Raw genomic sequence first — 21,159 nt, 5'->3', positions numbered from 1 at the left:
AGCTACATAAAAGAAGAGCTGTTCTTCATTTGCTCTGCACAAAATAATACAGAGTATTCTATCTAGAATATTGCATCCATCCACTGGTTTCTGTCCCGTGTCTAGCATTCACCTGTGACACATGGGAGTCATAGTTTCAGCACCTTCATGCAAAATTAAAGGCAGTTTTGTCTTTTTTTAAATTCAGATAGATCAAAATTTCTATCTCTATATGTTTTGTATTATCATTCTGTGGTGTCAGCACATTTAGTTATGATTGATAAAATTAAAAGTTATTCCTGCTTGCCATGGTAATCAGTCACAGAAACAGTGCCACATCAGAATCCGACTATAAACAGTAGCTCTGGTTCCAAGAAGATTTCGTAAGCATTGGATAATCTTGACAAACAATCACACATGACATGCTTATAAAACAGCTGCTGGCTATTCTTGCAGCTTTATTGTTGAATATCCTGTAATGTGACTTCCAGTTACTTAACATGCAGTGCAAGTGATCTCCTGCAACTAATCATTACAGAGCCTTCTCTGTCACTCAGTGTTGAATAACCAACATTTTATAATAACACCCCACCCTTAATATCAAAGCTACATAAAAGAAGAGCTGTTCTTCATTTGCTCTGCACAAAATAAACAGTCATCGACCGAGAACAGAAGAGCTGAGGGGAAAAACCTAGGCAACGACAATGTGAGTTTTCTAAAATAGTGTCCTTTCAATTTACAACAATCAGTGTACTTTTAAAAAAAGAGTAACTCATTGTATGTGAAGTACTTTGAAATGTTTCTGAGCAATGTGATAAGGGTTTTTTTAATGCAAATATTTTTCTTTTATATAGAAGTGAATAATCTGTTTTACACTAAATGTGGTTTAATTGCCATAAATTCTACACAAGCTTTTAAAATAGTGTCGATTTCCAGAAACATTTTGTGCATTGATCTGTGAAATACCTAACTAGAATGCAACAGAAACTTTACTGCAATACACAAACTACATTAATTAGCAATTTAATATTTAAAACTGATTAACTCAGTGGTGTTATTATGCCATTCGTTCAAACCCAACACAGTGAACTGACTGATTGGTAAAAGAGGTCTTTTTAAAGATCACTTTTCTCCCAAGTCTTTTTGGGGTATATTTAATACAACTTCATTTCCACACAAGTATAGAATTTCCAGTCTTATATGAACAATGTGTGTTTCAGCAGTGATAACTTGTTAGTTGTGTAAATCAGTGCCTTTTTTAAAAAAATCATTGGTACAATGTCTGCAATAGAAATATCACTGAACATTTATAAACCTCATTAGTTAAGATTAGTAACTTAAAAAAATATACTTTTTAATGGTTATTATCTTGATGTTGGGATTCTGGATGTGCAGTGCTTGAATTGGAAATCTCACCATCTCCTGTATTTGATTAATCAACACGATACCAAGGAAAAATGTTCCCATTGATGGAAAGATCGAGAACAAGAGGGCACAGATTTATGATAATTGACAAATGAGCATGACATGAGAAAAACTTTTCATGCAGTGAGTGGTTAGGATCTGAAATGTACTTCCTGGGTGTGTGGTGGAGACAAGTTCAATGGAGGCATTCAAGAGGGAATTGGATTGCTATCTGAAAAGGAAGAATATGCAAGGCTATGGGGAGAAGGCGAAAGAGTGGCACTAGGTAAATTGCTCCTACAGAGAGCTGGTGCAGACATGATGGACCGAATGGCCTCTTTCTGTGCTGTAACAATTCTGTGATTCTATTTCCTGTTGGGAACACTTGAGGCCAGACTAAATGCAGTACTGTGTTTTGCACACTCAAGGAGTTACTCTTGAGACCCAAGAATAGCCAGATCTTGAGCTGTTGGAATTTACAGCTGCAGAATTTACCTCAATTCTGATGATACTGTACTAGCGGTGGATGCAATACAGCTGCATTAATATTACACTGTTGATTTTAAAACTGTTTAAGAAAAGCACAGAATTATTCAATTTTTTAAAAAATAAAGCTTTTTACTGTATCCAGACTTGCTGAGTTTTTCCAGGTAATTCTGTTTTAGTTTTGTTTTGGATTTCCAGCATCCGCAGTAGCTTTTAGCTTTTTGTTTTTATTTTTACTGTATCTGTTGTTTTAAACACTTGAGAGCTGTTAGTTCCAATATCTTGAACCAATGTTGGAAAAGTAGCAGGACAGAGGATCAAATCGGGTGAGATGAAAGGTCCAATGGTTTTGGGAAGCTGCAGCAGAATGAACAATAGATTCTTTCTCTATTCTCCGTACACCCTCACTGGAAGACCCTAGCCCTTTAAATTCCCTTATGCTGTATCATCTTCCCACTTCTGCTGCTTCCTCACAACTCCTACTGAGTTCTGAGCTCCTACTACTGCTGTTCTTGTTTTGACCAAATGCTGTAATCAGTTTCCACAACAAATAATGCTTTGGTTACCCCCACCCTGGATAAACTGTTCTGCGTACTGGTTTCAATAGCAGTTGTTCCCTGTGACACTTTGCAAAGCATAGCACAAAAATTTAACACAGTTGTCACATTACTGCTACAACACTGCTGGTCCTGGAGATGATTTAAGAACCATAACCATCTGAAATGCAGATTCTCAGACATTCCTAGGAATGTAATTCTTAGAATAAAACCTGGTGCACTGCAATCTCCTGTGACGCAGGCACACCTGTCTTAGCTCCTGCTACTCCACATTCGCCATCTCCTGAAGAGACAGCAGCATATAGAATGATATGACAATCATTTGGGTGAATAGGTCCAGTTTGGAGTGCAAATGTTCAAATAAAAACCAAAGTATTTCTCTGCTTCAAATAAAACAGGTCAATTTCATAGGCTTATCGTAAGGCAAAAAAAAACTACTTTACTAAAATGGCAAAGAAGCAAATTCAGAAATCTAATAACTAAGGTTAAGGCGTGCATCTAAAAGTGCTTCTGGTGGCTGTGCACTGAGAGGAACATTTCAATTAAATGTGACCTGCACAAGTCCATAGAAATCCTAGAGATAGCACATAGGTGATTCACTGATTACTGGATTCTGTCCCTTTTGTACCCAGCATCCACCTGCGCCACCTAGTACATAAGAATTGTAGTTTCAGCCCCTCCATGCAAAATTACAGGTAGTTTTATTTTCTTTGTATTTCAGATAGGTCAAGATTTCTATCTATATACATTTTGCAATTATCACTCTGTGGTGTGAGCTCATTTGGTTGTGGTTGATAAAATTAAAAGCAATTCCTCCTTGCCAAGGCAATTAATCAAAGGAATGCTGGCACATCAGAATCTGACCATAAAAAACAGCCCAGCCCTGGTTCCAAATGTAGTCCAAAGGATTAATGTAAATATACAGTCTACATCATCAGTGATGTAGCATCACATGACAACAGAGTATGCTGAGATAGTTCCATGTGAAGCCTCGTGCTAAGCCTTATCCTGTATATAGTTAGAAGAGTGTTTAATAGAAGTTAAAGTTTACCAACCACCTTGAATTCAGCATTCTCTATCGATCCTAACCAAGGACAACCTCATCTAAGACACACAACGATGATAACGGACCAAGAAGGTTTCATAAGATTGGGCAAACTTGGTAAAGTTTGACACATGACATGCTTATAAAACAGCTGGTGGCTATTCTTGCAGCTTTATTGTTGAATAGCTTGTAATGTGACTTACACAGTTACTTTACATGCAGTGCAAGTGATCTCCTGCAACTAAGCATTACAGAGCTTTCTCTGTCACTCAGTGTTGAATAACCAACATTTTATAATAACATCCCACCCTTAGTATGAAAGCTACATAAAAGAAGAGCTGTTCTTCATTTGATCAGCACAAAATAGTTATTGACTGAAACAGAAGAGCTGAGAGAAAAACTTAGGCAATGACAATGTGAGTTTGTGTTCTCTCAATTTTGACATGGTAACAGTCAGTGTAATTTTAAAAATGAGTAACTCATTATATGTGAAGCACTCTGAAGTTTTTCCTAAACAACGTGATAAGGACTTATATAAATGCAAGTCTTTATTTTTCTTTCTTTTATATAGAAATGAATAACTTGCTTTAAAGTAGATGTGGTGCAACTGCCACAAATTCTACACAAGCTGTTAAAATGCACTTTGATTTCCAGCAACATTTTGTGCATTGATTACCCATATCCCCACAACTCCTACCATCATTTACATTTACCTTCCCCATCATCCTGCCCATTCTTATGACTACATTCTCACTGTCATCCTTTATGCACTCCTAAATCTGTGGATTGCACTGATCCCTCTTCTCCATCCATTGTGGCTTTTAAAAAGGCAAAATCTGTTTCTGAGCACTGATTCAGGAAACAGGTGTTTAGTTTTGTTAGAATAAATAATGAACACTGTATGCAGCAGCTTACCTGGCATGTTCCATAGAGGCTGTCTGTCCTCCTGAACTCCTGTCACCTGTGATCTGCATCACTATTTGTGTGCTGTATGCAACAGCAATGCCACCTAAGATTAAGAGAATGGAAAGCTAAATATTGTATTGACTTTACAGTCCATTTTACTTTATAAGTTAAAAGTAACACATACATGAGGCCTAGACTTAACAAACTCTTGCAAAACTAATAGGTCCTGGATTTACTTGAGTGTTTACCCTAGTCCTAATCATAAACGGTGCCCGCTATCTCCAGGAACTTCCTCCTGCCCTTACAAGGTTAGGGCCTCCTTCCCTGGCTCAGCAGGGGTCAATATCTTACTGATAGAGGGCAGCGTTCTAGAACCTGAAGAATGGAGTGCATTTGTTATAAAAGTGTGACAGCCCTCTTACGCCCATTTGGGGGTGGCGGGGTGCATCAGGAGTCAAATGGGAGATGGCTGGGATTTCAACTGTGCCTTGGGTAAAGCCTCCCCTTCCCCTCAATTCCCAACAGCAGACAGGCAGTGGACTGTCCAGCTGCATGGGGTAGAAAGCACAAAAATGTATCTAGGCATTCGTCAGCCCCTCTCGCTGATCCCACAAACTTTAGGGTAGAGGTCAGTGCTGGAGCATAACCACTGGGTTCATAGCTAACAGACCTTAAATTGAAGTTTACCAAAACATTGTTTCAGTGGCTATGAAATGCTAATTTGAATGATTGTTCAAATAACACTAAAAAGGTGTAACAAAGCGTTTCTCAAGGATCTGCATTATCAAGAAAACAATAACTTATTTAGCAAATACTACGTATAAATATAAATGAAAAGTACAAGAGAAAGTGTGATGCTTTACCAACAAATATGACAAATTGTGTAACATTACAACTCCAAATGGAAAGCAGTGAGTACAGAGAGATATGAAGATAAAAGGTTTTGGGGTTCTTCCATTTTTATTTATTGTACTGAAGCAATGAAAAAGCTCAATAAAACAGAAAAGGCTATCAAAAATCAGACTATCCTCAGGAGGATTTGTTAAAATGCCTGGAACAAAATATTTATCCATCACAGCTGCGTTTCAGATTATTGTATCAATTTGTTGACCACACAGTGATGCTTCTGGCAAATGACAGATTTAGGTAACCCAATAAAGGGATTGAAATAATTGAATAGTCTAGGAATTATTAAGAATAGCAATATAAATAAGGGTGTATCATGAGAATGGAATCACAACAAAATAAAACCATGCATAATAAATAAATGCACTGGCTCTGTTGAATTTCACAATGTCAAGTGAGTCAGCAGGAGAGCTATAAATTTGCCTTCATGCTATTGGATAGGGAGGAAAGAATTAACAAGGGTTCCTGCTTCTGACTGCAAACCAGGTGACTCCCTCATGTATGAGAACTAGATCAAATTCAGCCATGGTGATCCTCATGATGAACAACACCAATTCTTTTGGCTCACAGGTGGAAGATGACCACTTGCGTGGTACTACAGGGCTGCATAGTTTGTTTCCATGCGCCTATGGAAACAAACACCAACAGGTCACTGCTTTGACGAGAGCAGTGGGGTAAAAATTGGTAAAAATTGAAGTTACTATTCAAAGCAGTAACAATAGTCCAGGTGCTGCATTGTAATGATGGCAAAATCGTCACTGTTCGCCGCTCAAAATCCTGTAACTTTGGCATCCACGTATGTGCAATTAAATCCAGAATCAGTACTTCGCTCCTCCTCCACAGAATATGCTGTTGAAGTCCCCGGAGACAGCAATCTTTAGAACTCACTGAGCTGACGAGAACTTACCCCTTTACTTCTTTAACATGGCTTTTAAAAACCCCTGAAAAAGTTACACCTTGTTAATGAGGTATAACTGGGTTTTTAAAAGCATACTAAATCATTGCCCCTGCTGAAGAATCTCACTCTGGCCCTGGAAAATAAACTTTACATTTGTGGAATGTCAATTTTTTTCCCATGCTAATTTAAAAAAATCTTAAGTTTTTAATATAACATTTTTTAAAACTTGTGTATGATATTTCAGCTTTTCATGTGTGTCCCAGCATTTATTTCGCTCTCTGTAAAATGTATAAAAAGTGAAGGATGCTCAGTGCATTTTACTTCCTGGTTTGCTGAAAATTCTTCAATGGACTTGGCTGTTTACCCTGCTTAATGACATCCATGTTGTTGGACACCTGGGGATCCCACTGACTTTGCTCCAGATTCAAATTAACATTGGAAAAGATGAAATTCGTACCACAGAGATTAATAGATTGTTGTGGCCAGCTTTCTTCGAGGTCAGCAGCAAGCGTTGTCGTTTCGCTGCTGACTGCAACATCTAGTCCAATGATAACAAAAAATTAAACTGTGTTCCTGACTGTATTTACTGACTTCCTCCACTGCCACCTAGTGACAGCCAGTTATATTTCCACTTTCACAAAAATGATTTAAATCAACTTCGGTTTTACATCTATCCATAGAATACATGTGCCACTAAGGGCATATGTACTCAGAAAGTTGCTTTTAATGTGGATGGGTAGAAACAAAAAAATGCTACAAAATATTAATTTTATCAAGTTTTGTTTTATTTTGCTTGAATAACAAAACTAAGACGTATATGAAGGAGTGAAATACATTTTTTACATCAGTGAATTGGAGAAGGCAGAAGTCCATGTTAGATTCTGGATGGGGAGAGTGGGTTTTAGTCTTCTCCGTCTATTACATTTTTTTCCACCAAACATTACAATTTAATATTTTTATTTGATTTCAATTTTACTCATTTTTTGAACAAAAGGAAACAACTACTGAAGAATTCCAAGAAATTTTTAGAAATGCAAAACTGAAAATGTGGCACTCTATCCATATTGTTTTAATTTGTTCCATTTCTTTTTTCTTCCCCCTCAGGAACTGGGCTGGGTTAATTATCTTTCTGTTCTTTGGTCTGACGCCTAGAATCAGGTGAGAAAACTGATAGTGTGCCCAAAGAAGTGTAATAGGAGAGTGAAATTTAGAAACAATGATGGTGTGGTCTGGGACTGCACCAGAATGGCAGGGTGTGTGTTTACATTTGTATTTCTCCTGTGCTGAATTATTAATCAACAGTGGGTCACTATCAACTGACCACTGCTGCAAAATGCACATTTTGATGTTGTTTGAGGAGAGGGTTGGGTTCAGGTATGATGCCCCTACACTCAAATGCCTTGCCAACAATCATAGTCTAGGCTCACACTTGAAAAATGGCCACTTGGCAAGGTACCAGGGGATGTTCATTGCCTGAGAATCGTACCTGAAGAACAATCAGTGGGTGGGGTTTTCCGGTCCCACCTACTGAGGGAATCGTCGCGGGCAAGACGGAAAATATGACAGACCAGCAAATGGTCTGTTGACTTCGGGCAAGAATTTGCAGTCCCTCAGCAGGCGAGTCTGGAAAATCCCGTCCAGTGCCTTCGGGGGATGACAGGGAAAAAAATGAATAAGCAAAAGCACAATGCACTCCAGGTATGAGATGGATTGCTCCACAAAGTGAGGCATTCTGTCTTGTGGATGGTGGAGAACATGATGTTACGGGATCAGACTGTTTTACTACCTCTCCCCATGACTAATTGCAGAGTGGTATTGGTGATAACAATGAAGTAACCTTCACCCTTCTATGAAACAGAAAGCAGCCACTAACTGGCAAACTGGCAAACAGATTTAGTCTGTATTTTCTGCACTGCATTAGTGTTAACAAAGCTATGACACATAAAGGAAAATAATGGGTTTATACAAAAAGAACTGCAGTTTATAAACTTAAAGATCACTTGAGATTAATTGATGGTTGGAGACACCAGAACTAGGAGGCATGGTCTAAAAATAAGGATCTCCCATTTAAGACAAACATGAGGAGAATTTTTTTTCTCATGAGTCTATGAAACTCTTTTCCCCAGGGCACAGTAGAAAGAGGATCATTGAATATTTTTAAGGTAGAGGTAGACTGATTATTGACTAACAAGGGAGTCAAAGGAATTGGGGATAGGCAGGAAAGTGGCCATAATCTTATTGAATGGTGGAGCAGGCTCGTGGGGCCGAATGGCCTACTCCTGCTCCTAATTCGTATGTCTGTATTTTGTATGTTGGTATGGTTCAGTTAGCACTCAACCATACAAACTCAGGGAGGTCCCTGCCCTCTATGAGTCCATTTTCTGCCTTACAACAGTGACTACAATTCAAAGGTACTTAATTGGCTATAAAGCATTTTGAGACATCCGGTGATCGTGAAAAGCGCTATAAGCCTTTCTTTCTTTTCAGCTGATCTCAGTCAAACCAGTAATAGAGGCCTGGCAATTGGCCTCACTGTCCGAGTTAAGGAAGAATAAAAAAAAGTGTCCGGGGTTCTCACAGCTCAATTACCCAAAAACCCTTGCTAGGTAATGCCCTTGCATATACGGAATGAGAATATAAATTGCCTTGTCCTGTGATGTCCCTCACTAAAATTGTCTCTTGAAACAAGAAAGACAATTATGCTCATCAATGCTCATCCTTTTCAGTAGATGATGCAACCCTGGTGTACCACTACCCACCCCCCCCCAACCTCAATTGCTAGTCAATTTCTGAAGGAGGCAATAAAGAGAAAACTACTGCAGCTAAACATAGAAAATTCCCCCTAGATTCCTAAAGGCATTCAAGCAGGCTCGAGGAGACAGTGGCTACCCATGATGCATCACTAGGTGTACTTAACTATCCCCTCTCACTCCTCCCCTCACATTCCAAATGTCTTATTATGCTTAGGAACACAAGAGAGTACAGGCCTGGAAAGGACTATCGCCCTACTTATATCATATCTCAATGATCAGACTTTATATCTTTAAGCACCTTTAATAGTGTATCTATTAAAAATGCAACCATTACTTTACCACAGTTTTTGTATCTACATGGTATGCTGTTAAGAATAGCTTGGGTAATATTTGCTTCTAATTATTCTTTTTCTAATTTTTCTTTGAGCAGTTATTCTAAACCAACTCAATGCAAAGAAGTAAAGGAATGCCTCAATTATGATATTGTTTGTGAAACCCCGGATTATGAGGTGAGAAGCAGAGCTCAGAGCCAATTCTCAATTCTAGAATAAACAGACAAAGTTCAATATCATGTATATCGTACCCAATATGGAATGGGCTTTTTTGCACTTGTTGCTTATCCTGGACAAATAGAATTCGAAAAGAGTTGTTGGATTTGATCAGTAGTTCTTTCATTAGATCTTCAAAACACTAGGCACAATACATCCAATAAACAATTGCTGAAGGATTTATTTAATCTCTACTAATATCTGGTGACACCTAAAAGGGCAGTGTTAAAATAGCAATTGGTTGCTTGGATGAGGCCACTGTCATTTCACAATTGCATGGGATTTGAATTTGATCCAGTCCAGGCCAACAAACAAAGGTTTACTTTTTTTGCCAAATGTAAGCAACCTACATGGAATGAGATTGGGCAATCTCAACCTAGTTTCTAGTGGGTGTGGATCCAGACAACAAAAAATAGTTGAAATTTGGTCCAAATTGGCACTCATTCTAAGATAACCAGAAAGATAGTTGATTAAGGAAACAAAATCACAATGGTGTAGTGGGGGGAACTTCTTTGAAGTTTGAATTAAGACATATTTTATTCAGGACATGTAATTAGAGGTTTAACCAATTGAACAGGCTGCTTAGTGTTTAACCACTGCTGTTCTTTGCTGCTTCACATGCAGGTTCGTCATTATAATGCTTCAAAATGGGTTGCGACCAACATTACATCCATCTTAATGGAATTTGCTGGCTATCAAGGATTCACAAGGCTCTTTCAGTATATCCAGGGCAAAAACGTAGAAGGTACAAATATGAGAACAAAAATTAAATATAACACTGACAATCATATTAACTATAATAATTACTTCCAATTAAACTCTATTTCAAAGTTAAAAATGACATTTAATCTCACAAAATAAATTGCTTAACATTTGAAAAAAGCTTTCCAATATTTGTCTATGTAGTCAGGTGTGTTGCTTTAGGGAAAAGACTGGTGGAGAGCTGGCACTTCCCCACAGGGAGGAAAAATTAAAGGGCACTCACCGAAGGTCATTCTTAGACATTTCCTAGTAACTTCTTCCATAGCAGATAAAGCCTGAGACCAGGTTGTCCACCTAATCATCTTCTCAACCAGGAACCATCTGTGATATAACAGCACCCAAGAAAGTTGGAGGGAGAATACCATCCTAAAAAAATAATCAAAATCATTTTCATGGAAAGTAGTTCTTTTTTGATGGCCGACTAAAAGCACTTTTCGCAATTACTAATAAGGCTGTGCCAGGATTCTACCAATAGCAAGAAGGTAAGCTTTAAGGAGCATCTTAAAGCAGCAGGGGAAGGTGAAGAGGAAGAGGGCTTAGGGGAGGACATTCCAGAGAATGGGGCCTAAGAGACTGAAGCCATGGTCGCCAATAGCTGAGCGACAGAAGAAAGCAATTCACAACTACCTGAAATCAGAGTAAAAGATAACTTGGGCAGTCTATAGGTGCTTACGGTGGCAACAAGAGGCAAGGCCACAAATTAATTTAATCAATTTAAAAACAATGACAAGAATTTTACATTTGAGAAATAGATGTATCAGAAGACAATATAGGTCAGTAATGATGGGGAACATGATACAATACACACAGCAGGGTTTTGAACAATGCACTTTTTGAAATGAGGAAAGCTATTGAGTCTTCAGGTGCCAAAGACATATGGTAGATGAGCTGAGGTAAGGGTTGAGGCAGGAGATGTTTTGGAGGTGAAAGTAGCCAGTCTTTATGACAGTAAGGATATGGATACAGAAATTGAGCTCAGAATCAAACATGTGTCCAAGAATGCAAATAGTCTGGTTGAAGCTGAAACAGTGGCTAGAGAAGGGAATAGATCCAATGAAAGTGGAAGGAGTCTGAATACATTGGCTTTAGTCTTCCCGATATTTACTTGGAAGAAGTTATGGCTTATCAAAGACCACATGTCAGACAAACACCGTAACGGCAGAGAGACAAGGGAGAGATGAAGAAGGTGGTGAAGAGGTAGATTCTGGTGTTATCAGTGACATGTAGAAACTGACCCCATTAATGCAATTAACATAACCAAGGGACAACAGATAGATGAGGAAAAAGTGACCAAGAATGGCACCTTCGGTAACATTAATGTTCACCCTCCACATCAGCCAAATAGCTCTTCACATTTAACTGTATAATTTGTGTTGCAACTTCTATATATTCAAACATATTTCTATACATAATATTTTATTGTTATGGGAGGGTTGGAAACCAGAATGATGGGATTCAAACATCCAATTGCAGGTGAGATGGATATTGTCTTGGTGTATGACATGTTCCTGGACATTGGCTAGGTAAAGAAGGTTGAAGCAAGGGCCATACCTACTGAGAGCAGAGGGACCTTGGGTGGGTTTTTTGAGGAGAGATGCGATGATGAGGAATTTTTACGAGGGAGGGGAAATAATGCAAGATGAGAGGGAGCTATTTATAATGCTAGCTAGCATGGGGACAAGATAATCAAAAAAACATGATTGAAAAGATAAGATTCTAGGAGGCTATCAAGTGCAAGAAAAGGAGTAGTAAGTCAGAGAAGTTTAAAGGAAGTTACAGAAAGAACAGTCAAGGTAGGGCCAAATGATGAAGCAGCAGAGCAAGGAGAACACATAGCAGGTCAAAACTGGAAAGCCATGGGGTATGGCCTGGAACTTAAAGTTGCAGATGTTTTATATTAACTTAAGTTGCTGAGGATGCAGGGGGCAGAAGCGAATTGGGCAGTGCCTTTGTATGCATAAACAAAAGATAAATATTTCAGGATTAATTATCATACCAGTAGCCATAAAATGAAGAGGGATAAGAAAGGCTACAGTAAAAAGAGAGAAGATGCAGGCTAGAGATAAGTTAAATGACACTTATTAAATAAACAAATTTTCTTTTAAAGGAGTGAAAGAAACCTGTTAGAACAATCTATTTCAACACATGAAGAATCCTGGGTAGACCTGGATTTTATAACAAGGATTCTGAGAGGAAATCTAGTGATACACATGACACAATAAACTGAGCCTCTTATCAATTAGAGCTATTGATCATTGAGGTGGTGAAGTTGGCTGAGGACTTCAGTTGCAATGGGGTGAAACAGAGAAGAATGACATTGCAGGCAAAGAACTCACTCATGGTAAAAACCATTTGCAGGATTTGAAGTTCAGCTCAGGTCACATAGTTTTGAGAAAGATTTCAAAGAGAGGGAGGTAGAAAAGTGGAAAGGTTTAAGAAACAAATTCCAACAAGTAGGAGCAATGCCATTGATTGCTCTGTCATCAGTTGTGAGCTAAGCAGAGGATTATGCAAAAAAGATGGAATCAGAGAAGCAGGGTGTTCAGGGGTAGGGGGTAGAAATGTAGAGCTGGAGCATGTTGCAGAGTTAAGTGGGGTGAAGATGTGGTGGGGGCTAAAGCTGAAAGCTAAGATTTTAAATTTAAGGCATCTGGGAACAGGTAGCCAATAAAGATCAGAAAGGAAGGGCAAAGGTGATGAGAAAGTAGTACTCAATACAGGTGCAGTCACACACCACTGCTTGATTAACCTTATTTTGTATTCTATACTATTAAACTTGGTAGTGCCTTGCACTACAGGTTTTGCCCATCTAGGTTTTGCATAGAAGGTCAGTATCTTAACAGGGAATAAACACTTACGTATGAATACACATGGAGTCTCCCGATTTTCACCGTAACTTCAGCATTTACTAATTTTTCCAGATTTCTGCCAATCTTCCACCAAAATTACAGCAGCAAATCAGGAGAGTCCCCATTATGAACAAGCACTGACAGTCTTATTTAAACACAGGCAAACAAATCGACATGACAGCTCCTGTTCTGCTTAAGATACCTCAAAATGAAGGAACAATGGAATTCAAGAACTACATCATCCATTTTTTGATACCAGCTAATTATCAGCAGAGCCCCCCAGCACCCATTGATACTAATGTGAGTAGATAGATATTTCAACATTTGTATAAATTGTACTTTGGTCCAATTTCCTGCTCCTCTTTTCTCTCGGTAATATATATCGTTAACTGCTTGAAGGGTGAGGCTGCCAATCTGCTCATGGGGAGTTTGGTGAATGTCAATCTTCATATAGCCATAAAGCGATACACAAGTCAAAAGGGTAACTCACTCTCCAATTTCCCTCACTCCACGTGAGGAAAAGATCTGGCCAATCAGGAAAATCCATGATGGTGTGTTGCCAAACAGGAGCTCTGCATGTAGGAGATCAAATGAAGCAGAGTTTTATTTCCAACACATTGAGTGTTGCCTCCTAAAACTGGTAATAATGATCAATATGCTTTGAAGGAGTGCATCAATAGATTTGGTTCCATAACCAGAGTGATAACAATTGCTACCAATTAATTTATGATTCAGTACATTTGGCCATAAATGCACTGCAACACAATGACTTTAAACTACTTCATATTTAGCTGTCACTGGTGAGTCACAACCAACCAAGCAGAAATTCTGTTCATTACCTCAAACTAGTAAGTTTAATGTACGTTTGTTCTTTTTTAAAGAATTTAATTTTTATCTCTTAACTAGAAATCAATTATTTCATTTGCTCCCAAAGTTAGCAACACTTTTTTTTTATTCATTCACAGGATGTGAGCTTCGCTGGCTGGACCAGCATTTATTGCACATCCCTAGTTGCCCTTGACAAGGTGGTGATGAGCTGCCTTCGTGAACCATGTGCTGTAGGTACACCCATAGTGCTGTTAGGGAGTTCCAGAATTTTGACCCAGCGAGAGTGAAGGAATGGCGATGTATTTCCAAGTTATGATGGTGGACAACTTGGAGGGGAACTTCCAGGTGGTGGTGTTCCCATCTATCTGCTGCCTTATCCTTCTAGATGGTACTGGTCATGGGTTTGGAAGGTGCTGTCGAAGGAGCCTTGGTGAATTCCTGCACTGCATCTTGTAGATGGTACACACTGCTGCTACCTGTGCGTTGGTGGTGGAGGGAGTGAATGTTTGTGGATGGGGTCCAATCAAGTGGCTGTTTTGTCCTGGGTGGTGTCCAGCTTCTTGAGTGTTGTGGGAGCTGTACTCATCTAGGCAAGTGGAGAGTATTCCGTCACACTCCTGACTTGTGCCTTGTAGATGGTGAACAGGCTTTGGGGAGTCAGGAGGTGAGTTACTCGTCACAGGATTCCTAGTCTCTGACCTGCTCTTGTAGCAATAGTATTTATATGGCTAGTCCAGTTCAGTTTCTGGTCAATGGTAACCACCAGGATATTGATGTTGGGGGATTCAGTGATGTTAATGCCATTGAACGTCAAGGGGTGATGGTTAGATTCTCTCTTGCTGGAGATGGTCATTGCCTGACACTTGTGTGGCGTGAATGTTACTTGCCACTTGTCAGCCCAAACCTGGATATTGTCCAGGTCTTGCTGCGTTTGGACATGGGCTGCTTCAGTGTCTGAGGAGTCATGAATGGTCTGAACATTGTGCAATCATCAGCGAACATCCCCACATCTGACCTTATGACGGAACGAAGGAAGGTCATTGATGAAGCAGCTGGAGATTGTTGGGCCAAGGATATATCCTGAGGATCTCCTGCAGTGATGCCCTGGAGCTGAGATGACTGACCTTTAACAGCCACAATCATCTTCCTTATGCTAGGTATGACTCCAACCAGCCAAGAGTTTTCCCCGATTCCCATTGAATCCAATTTTATTAGGGCTCCTTGATGCCACACCCGGTCAAATGCAGTATTGATGTCAAGGGCAATCACTCTCACCTCACCTCGGGAGTTCAGCTCTTTTGTCCATGTTTGAACCAAGACTGTAACGAGGTCAGGAGCTGAGTGGCCCTGGCGGAACCCAAACTGAGCATCAGTGAGCAGGTAATTGCTAAGCAAGTGCCGCTTGATAGCACTGTTGATGACCCCTTCCATTACTTTTCTGATGATGGAGAGTAGACTGACGGGGCGGTAATTGGCCGGGTTGGATTTGTCCTGCTTTTTGTGTACAGGACATACCTGGGCAATTTTCCACATAGCCGGGTAGATGCCAGCGTTGTAGTTGTACTGCAACAGCTTGGCTAGGGGCACGGCAAATTCTGGAGCACAAGTTTTCAGCACTATTGCCGGAATATTGTCAGGGCCCATAGCCTTTGCAGTATCCAGTGCCTTCAACCGTTTCTTGATTTCAGGTGGAGTGAATAGAATTGGCTGAAGACTCATCTGTGATGCTGGGGACCTCCGGAGGACGCCGAGGTGGATCATCTACTCAGCACTTCTGGCTGAAGATTGTAGAAAATCCTTCAGCCTTATCTTTTGCTCTGATGTGCTGGGCTCCCTCATCATTGAGATCATTGAGGACAGGGATATATGTGGAGCCTCCTCCTCCAGTGAGTCGTTTAATTGTCCACCACCATTCACGACTGGATGTGGCAGGACTGCAGAGCCTAGATGTGATCCGTTGGTTGTCGGATTGCTTAGAGTGTCTGTCACTTGCTGCTATGCTGTTTGGCATGCAAGTAGTCCTGTGTTATAGCTTCACCAGGTTGACACCTCATTTATACGTATGCCTGGTGCTGCTCCTGGCATGCCCTCCTGCACTCTTCATTGAACCAGGGTTGATCCCCTGACTTAATAGATGGTAGAATGGGGGATATGCCGGGCCATGGGGTAACAGATTGTGTTTGAATACAATTCCGCTGTTGCTGATAGTCCACAGTGCCTCACGGATGCCCAGTCTTGAGTTGCTAGATCTGTTCAAAATCTCTCCAATTTAGAACAGTGGTAGTGCCACAAAACATGATGAAAGGTAACCTCAATGTGAAGATGGGTCTTCATCTCCATAATGACTGTGCGGTGGTCACTCCTACCGTTACTGTCATGGACAGTTGCATCTGTGGCAGGCAGGTTGGTGAGGATGAGGTCAAGTCTGTTTTTCCCTCACAACCTGCCGCACCACCACCTAGAGTCATTTAGGACTCAACCAGCTCGGTCAGTGGTGGTGCTACTGAGCCACTCTTGGTGATGGACATTGAAGTTCCCCCACCCAGAGTACATTCTGCACCCTTGCCACCCTCAGTGCTTCCTCCAAGTGGTGTTCAACATGGAAGAGCATTGATTTATCAGCTGAGGAAGGGCAGCACATGGTAATCAGCAGGAGGTTTCTTTGCCCATATTTGACCTGACCTGATGAGTCATCATGGGGTCCGGAGTCAATGCTGAGGACTCCCAGGGCAACTCCCTCCCTACTGTATACCACTGTACTGCCAGTAACATAACCGGGGATGGTGATGCCTGGGATATTATCTGTAAGATATGATTCCTTTGTTGAGACTTTGTACAAGTGATACAACTAGGGCAGCAGATTTCCTTTCCTAAAACATTAGGGTTTTTACAAAGATCGGCAATGGTTTCATGGTCACCATTGGACTTATAATTCCAGATTTTTATTGAATTCAAATTCCACCGTCTGCTATGGCAAGATTCGTGCATTACCCTGGGTCGCTGGATTACTAGTCCAGTGACAATACCACTACACCATCGTCTCCCCCACTACATGACAATCTAAAGTAGTGGCATAGGACAGCATATTTCTCCTCTAATTTTTCTGCTATCTCTGATAGTGTAGCATCATGTTTCTGCCTATCAAATTAGACCAGGAGTTTACTACACGCTAAATTCAAGACACAAACCTAAAATTTTTTAATGGCACAAGATTATTACTAAACAAGGGAGTTTTAATGTAGGGATTCCTCTTATCACATTAAGTAACCAATTCCATTACACTGTTTATTTTTTCATTTTTTTACCTACTGACATTTTTTTTTCTTTTATATGAAACAGGTTTATTTCATTGACTTCCCAGATATGTATGCCTACGTGAAATCCTTTGGTGGTTGGTTATTGACATTGAATACAAAATTCTACGCTTCGAAATTAAAACAGCAGCTGAATAATGCTGCCAAACGCTATGACTCCAGTTATTACTATGGCGCTGGCTACAACAGGTAAGGACTTAGTGCGAGGTTAGGAGACTATTGATTTAATACAATGGTTATCTAGGTAATTGAGTGAACTGAAATGCAATATGTTGCATTGTAGGGTGCAGGGCAGGCAATCTCAACTGCAATCCTCTGCATAGCAATCACAAATTTAACTATGATGAAATGGGGAGACATTAAGTACTCTTTCAACTCCAGGTGGTCAATGTAGTTGCAGCACAGATGGAGATTTGGGAGTCTCTACTCTCGGATGCAGATAACAAGAGTGTGATAGTCAAGGAAGCAGAAGGGAATACCTTCACAAAGAACAATGCAGTGGGGACACAAGTTGGTGCTCATAAATGGGGGAAGTAGATCTGTGATTTGTCATAAAATGAGACTGGATCACTGGCTATTCAAGTGACACAAGAAGCCAAGCAAAGACAAGATATTTCCCATCTGGAAGATAGGAAAATTAATATATGAATAATTTTAATAGCAGTTAGCTATGGCAAGAGATTGCATCTATTTTCCTTCATATTTTTTATCTCCCTCACATTATCTTAGAAGAAGTGGAAACTGAAGGAAATGACTAAGGGCAATGCCCCATTCTGCAATGTATATTATGTACATTAATTTGCAAATTTTACTTCAAAAAAATTGCTTGGATTAAAATCAAACTTTTAAAAATTTCTTTTTCATGTAGACCGAAGACATTAGTTGATCGGCATAATGAAGTTTGGTATATCGCGGATGGAACTCCAGTGTGTCCAACTCAAGCCCCATGACCTCACCAATAAGAACTTTCGTGGGACTTGTTTTCTGATCCACGGTATAACTCATAATATCTGTAACCATAGCTCTTCAATTTTAGCTTCATAGAAAGAAACATGAAATTATTATCTGCCTGGGTCAAGGGATCATATCTAATGGTGTACTCTTTTTCTGCTTCAAAGACACAATGACCATTAATTCCAATTTTAGGACTGGCTAGGGACCATGATATAAAGTATCCTCTCCTGAAACCAAGCTTCAGCATAAAACAAAAGAAAATGCTGAAAATTCTCAATATGTTGGCAGTATCTGTGAAGAGACAAACAAAGTTACCGTTCCAAGTCGATGACCTTTCATCTTCAGCATAAATGTTTTGTTCATTCAGCCAACTACTATCCTACTTCAATTCATATTCAATTACTAGGGATGGTAGCATATTGGTTATCTTACAGGACAAATAATCTGTGTTCAAAACCCACATGGCAGCTGGGAAATTTTGATTCAGTTAATTAAAAAAGATCTGGAATAAAAAGCTGGTATCAGTAATGACCACCATGTAGCCTACTGGGTTTGTTTTAATTAGCTACATAAATAACCCTCAAGCATTGGTTGAAACTGATGTATAATCAGCTACTAAAGATGTCCAACTTGTCCTCTCTAAACTTTGTCTGATTTGTTCTGTGTGAGGAGCCTTTACCCAACACTTCATGGCACAAAAAATCACAACTCAATGCACAACTCAAACTGCAATTTGGTTAGATTTTTTTTTCTTTTAAAGATATTTTGTTCCTGAGCCACAGACTGAGCTCCAAGTAGGACCATCTAACAGAGGAGCTGAATAAATTACACTTTGGCTTCTGAAAAGTATTATTGACGTTAAATAATTACCTATTCAAATTTTTCATTTTGTACTTTTCCAGTACTCAGTCTCTGCCACTGGTTGGTAATGGACCACAAAACTGCTCTTGGGGTATCCTGAAACAATAAATTGAGGAAATACAATATAGTAATGTTCATACTTTAACTCCTGGCTTGTCAGATTTTGACGGTTAATTTCTTCTGCCTTTAGACCTCAGATCATGGAAAGGTTCTACAAATTTCTTGAATGTAGGCTATTCAAGATTCTATTCTGATGTCCTTCCAGATGTACATCAGAAATATTGGAAGTAAATCACAGAATTATTACAGTGCAGGAGGCCATTTGGCCCATCGTATCTGCACCGGTTCTCTGAATAAGCAATTCACCTAGTACCATTACCCCACCTTCTCCCTGTAATCCTGCACATTCTTCCTTTTCAGACAATAGTCTAAATTCCCTTTTGAACGCTTCAATTGAACCTGCCTCCACCACACTTTCAGGCAGTGCATTCCAAACCCTAATCACTCGCTCGTAAAAAAGTTTCTCCTCATATCACTTTTGCTTCTTTTACTAATTACTTTAAATTTGTGCCCTTATTCTCGATGCTTTCATGAGTGGTAACAGTTTCTCCCTATCTCCTGTCCAGACTCCTCATGATTTTGGATACCTCAATCAAATCTGCTCTCAACCCTCTTTTCTCTAAGAAAAACAGTCCCAACTTCTCCAATCTATCTTCATGACATAAGTTCCTCATCCCTGGAACCATTGTCGTGAATCTTTTCTGCATCCTCTCTAATGCCTTCACATCCTTTCTAACACGCAGCGCCCAGAACTCGACATCATCCTCGAGCTGAGGCCAAATTAGTGGCTTATACTAATTTAACGTAACCTCCTTGCTCATGTACTCAATACCTTTATTAATAAAGCTTAGGATACTGTGTGTTTTATTGACTGCTCTATCAACCTGTCCTACCACCTTCAATGAATTATGCACAGATACACCCAGGTCCCTGTGCTCCTCCACCCACCTCAGAGTCATACCCTTTATTTTATATTGTCTCTCCATGTTCTTCCTACCAAAATGAATCACCTCGCACTTCCGTGCATTGAATTTCATCCGTTGTTCAGCCAATTTCGTATCCATGTTGCTACTGTCCCTTTTCTTCCATGAGCAATAACTTTTCTCACAAGTCAGTTGTGTGGCACTGTATCAAGCGCCTTTTGGAAATCCATGTACACCATATCAACAGCACTGACCTCATCAACCCACTCTGTTACCTCTTCAAAAAACTCCAGCAAGTTAGTTAAACATGATCTTCCCTTAAGAAGCTTGCCTTAATTTACCTGCATTTGCCAATGTGACTGACTATTTGTCCCAAACTATTGTTTCTATTAGTTTCCCCACCACCGAAGTTAAACTGACTGGTCTGTAGTTGCTGGGCTTATCTTTACACCATTTTTTGAACAATTCTCCAGTCCTCTGGCACCACCCCTGAATCTAAGGAAGACTGAAAATTATGGCCAACGCCTCTGCAATTTCCACTTTCACTTCCCTCAGTATTGTTGGGTACATCTCATCCAGTCCCAGTGCCTTATCAACTTTAAGTACAGATAACCTAACCAATACCTCCCCCTTATCAATTTTAAATCCATCTAGTGTCTGAATTGCCTCATCTTTTTACCATGGCCTGGGTAGCACATATAAACACCTGGCAGATTAATTTCAGTTTTTCCCATAACTCCATTGTTAAGTTTAAAGTGTAATTTCTTTAACAGACTCTGGAAAGAAGGAAAAATGCAAATTTTCTTTTTCTTACATTTTATGTCATTATTGAATCTGCTTTTCCATAAATCCTAATATCGAATAGAATAGAATGTGAGAAATGATAAAATATTTTTGTGTTTCAATAAATTAGCTACAAATGTACATCGTTTGTGTGTTGAAATTATTGTATTGCTTTTGTTGATATGAAGTGGTACTAGACTACAAACACATCCCCATATAATAGAAACATAAAATGGTTACAGCATAGAATGAGGCCATTCGGCCAGGCATGTCCGTGCTAGCTCTCGACAGGAGCAATTCACCCAGTCCCACTCTCCTGCCTTTTCCCTGTAGTCCTGCACAT

At 39.7% G+C, this 21,159-nt stretch overlaps 1 protein-coding gene across 2 annotated transcripts; it reads left to right on the top strand.

Moving 5' to 3' along the window:
• Positions 1–455: 455 nt before the first annotated feature.
• On the top strand, positions 456–20,957 carry LOC144668834 (heme-binding protein 2-like). Of its 2 annotated transcripts, XM_078531235.1 has the most exons (8): positions 456–685; positions 7,286–7,339; positions 9,365–9,443; positions 10,107–10,227; positions 13,254–13,393; positions 17,261–17,424; positions 18,104–18,229; positions 18,354–20,957. In XM_078531235.1, coding segments are annotated over exons 1-7 (642 nt in total). In that variant the 5' UTR covers positions 456–683; the 3' UTR covers positions 18,186–18,229; positions 18,354–20,957. The 2 variants fall into 2 exon arrangements, with proteins under 2 accessions (XP_078387361.1, XP_078387360.1); XM_078531234.1 differs by having other exon boundaries at positions 457–685; positions 18,104–20,957.
• The last annotated feature ends 202 nt before the right edge of the window (positions 20,958–21,159 follow it).

The sequence above is a fragment of the Cetorhinus maximus genome, chromosome 28 (assembly GCF_964194155.1).
Source record: "Cetorhinus maximus chromosome 28, sCetMax3.hap1.1, whole genome shotgun sequence".
Classification (NCBI taxonomy): Eukaryota; Metazoa; Chordata; class Chondrichthyes; order Lamniformes; family Cetorhinidae; genus Cetorhinus; species Cetorhinus maximus.
Note: the sequence above shows the minus strand (reverse complement) of the source record. Positions and strands in the feature narration are given on the sequence as shown.

What these genes read in the sequence shown, in the direction of transcription:
- LOC144668834 (XM_078531235.1), top strand. An exon ending in GTGAAACCCCGGATTATGAG is followed by an intron (nt 9,444 to 10,106) that starts GTGAGAAGCAGA and finishes CTTCACATGCAG; the next exon opens with GTTCGTCATTATAATGCTTC. An exon ending in CCAGGGCAAAAACGTAGAAG is followed by an intron (nt 10,228 to 13,253) that starts GTACAAATATGA and finishes ATTTAAACACAG; the next exon opens with GCAAACAAATCGACATGACA.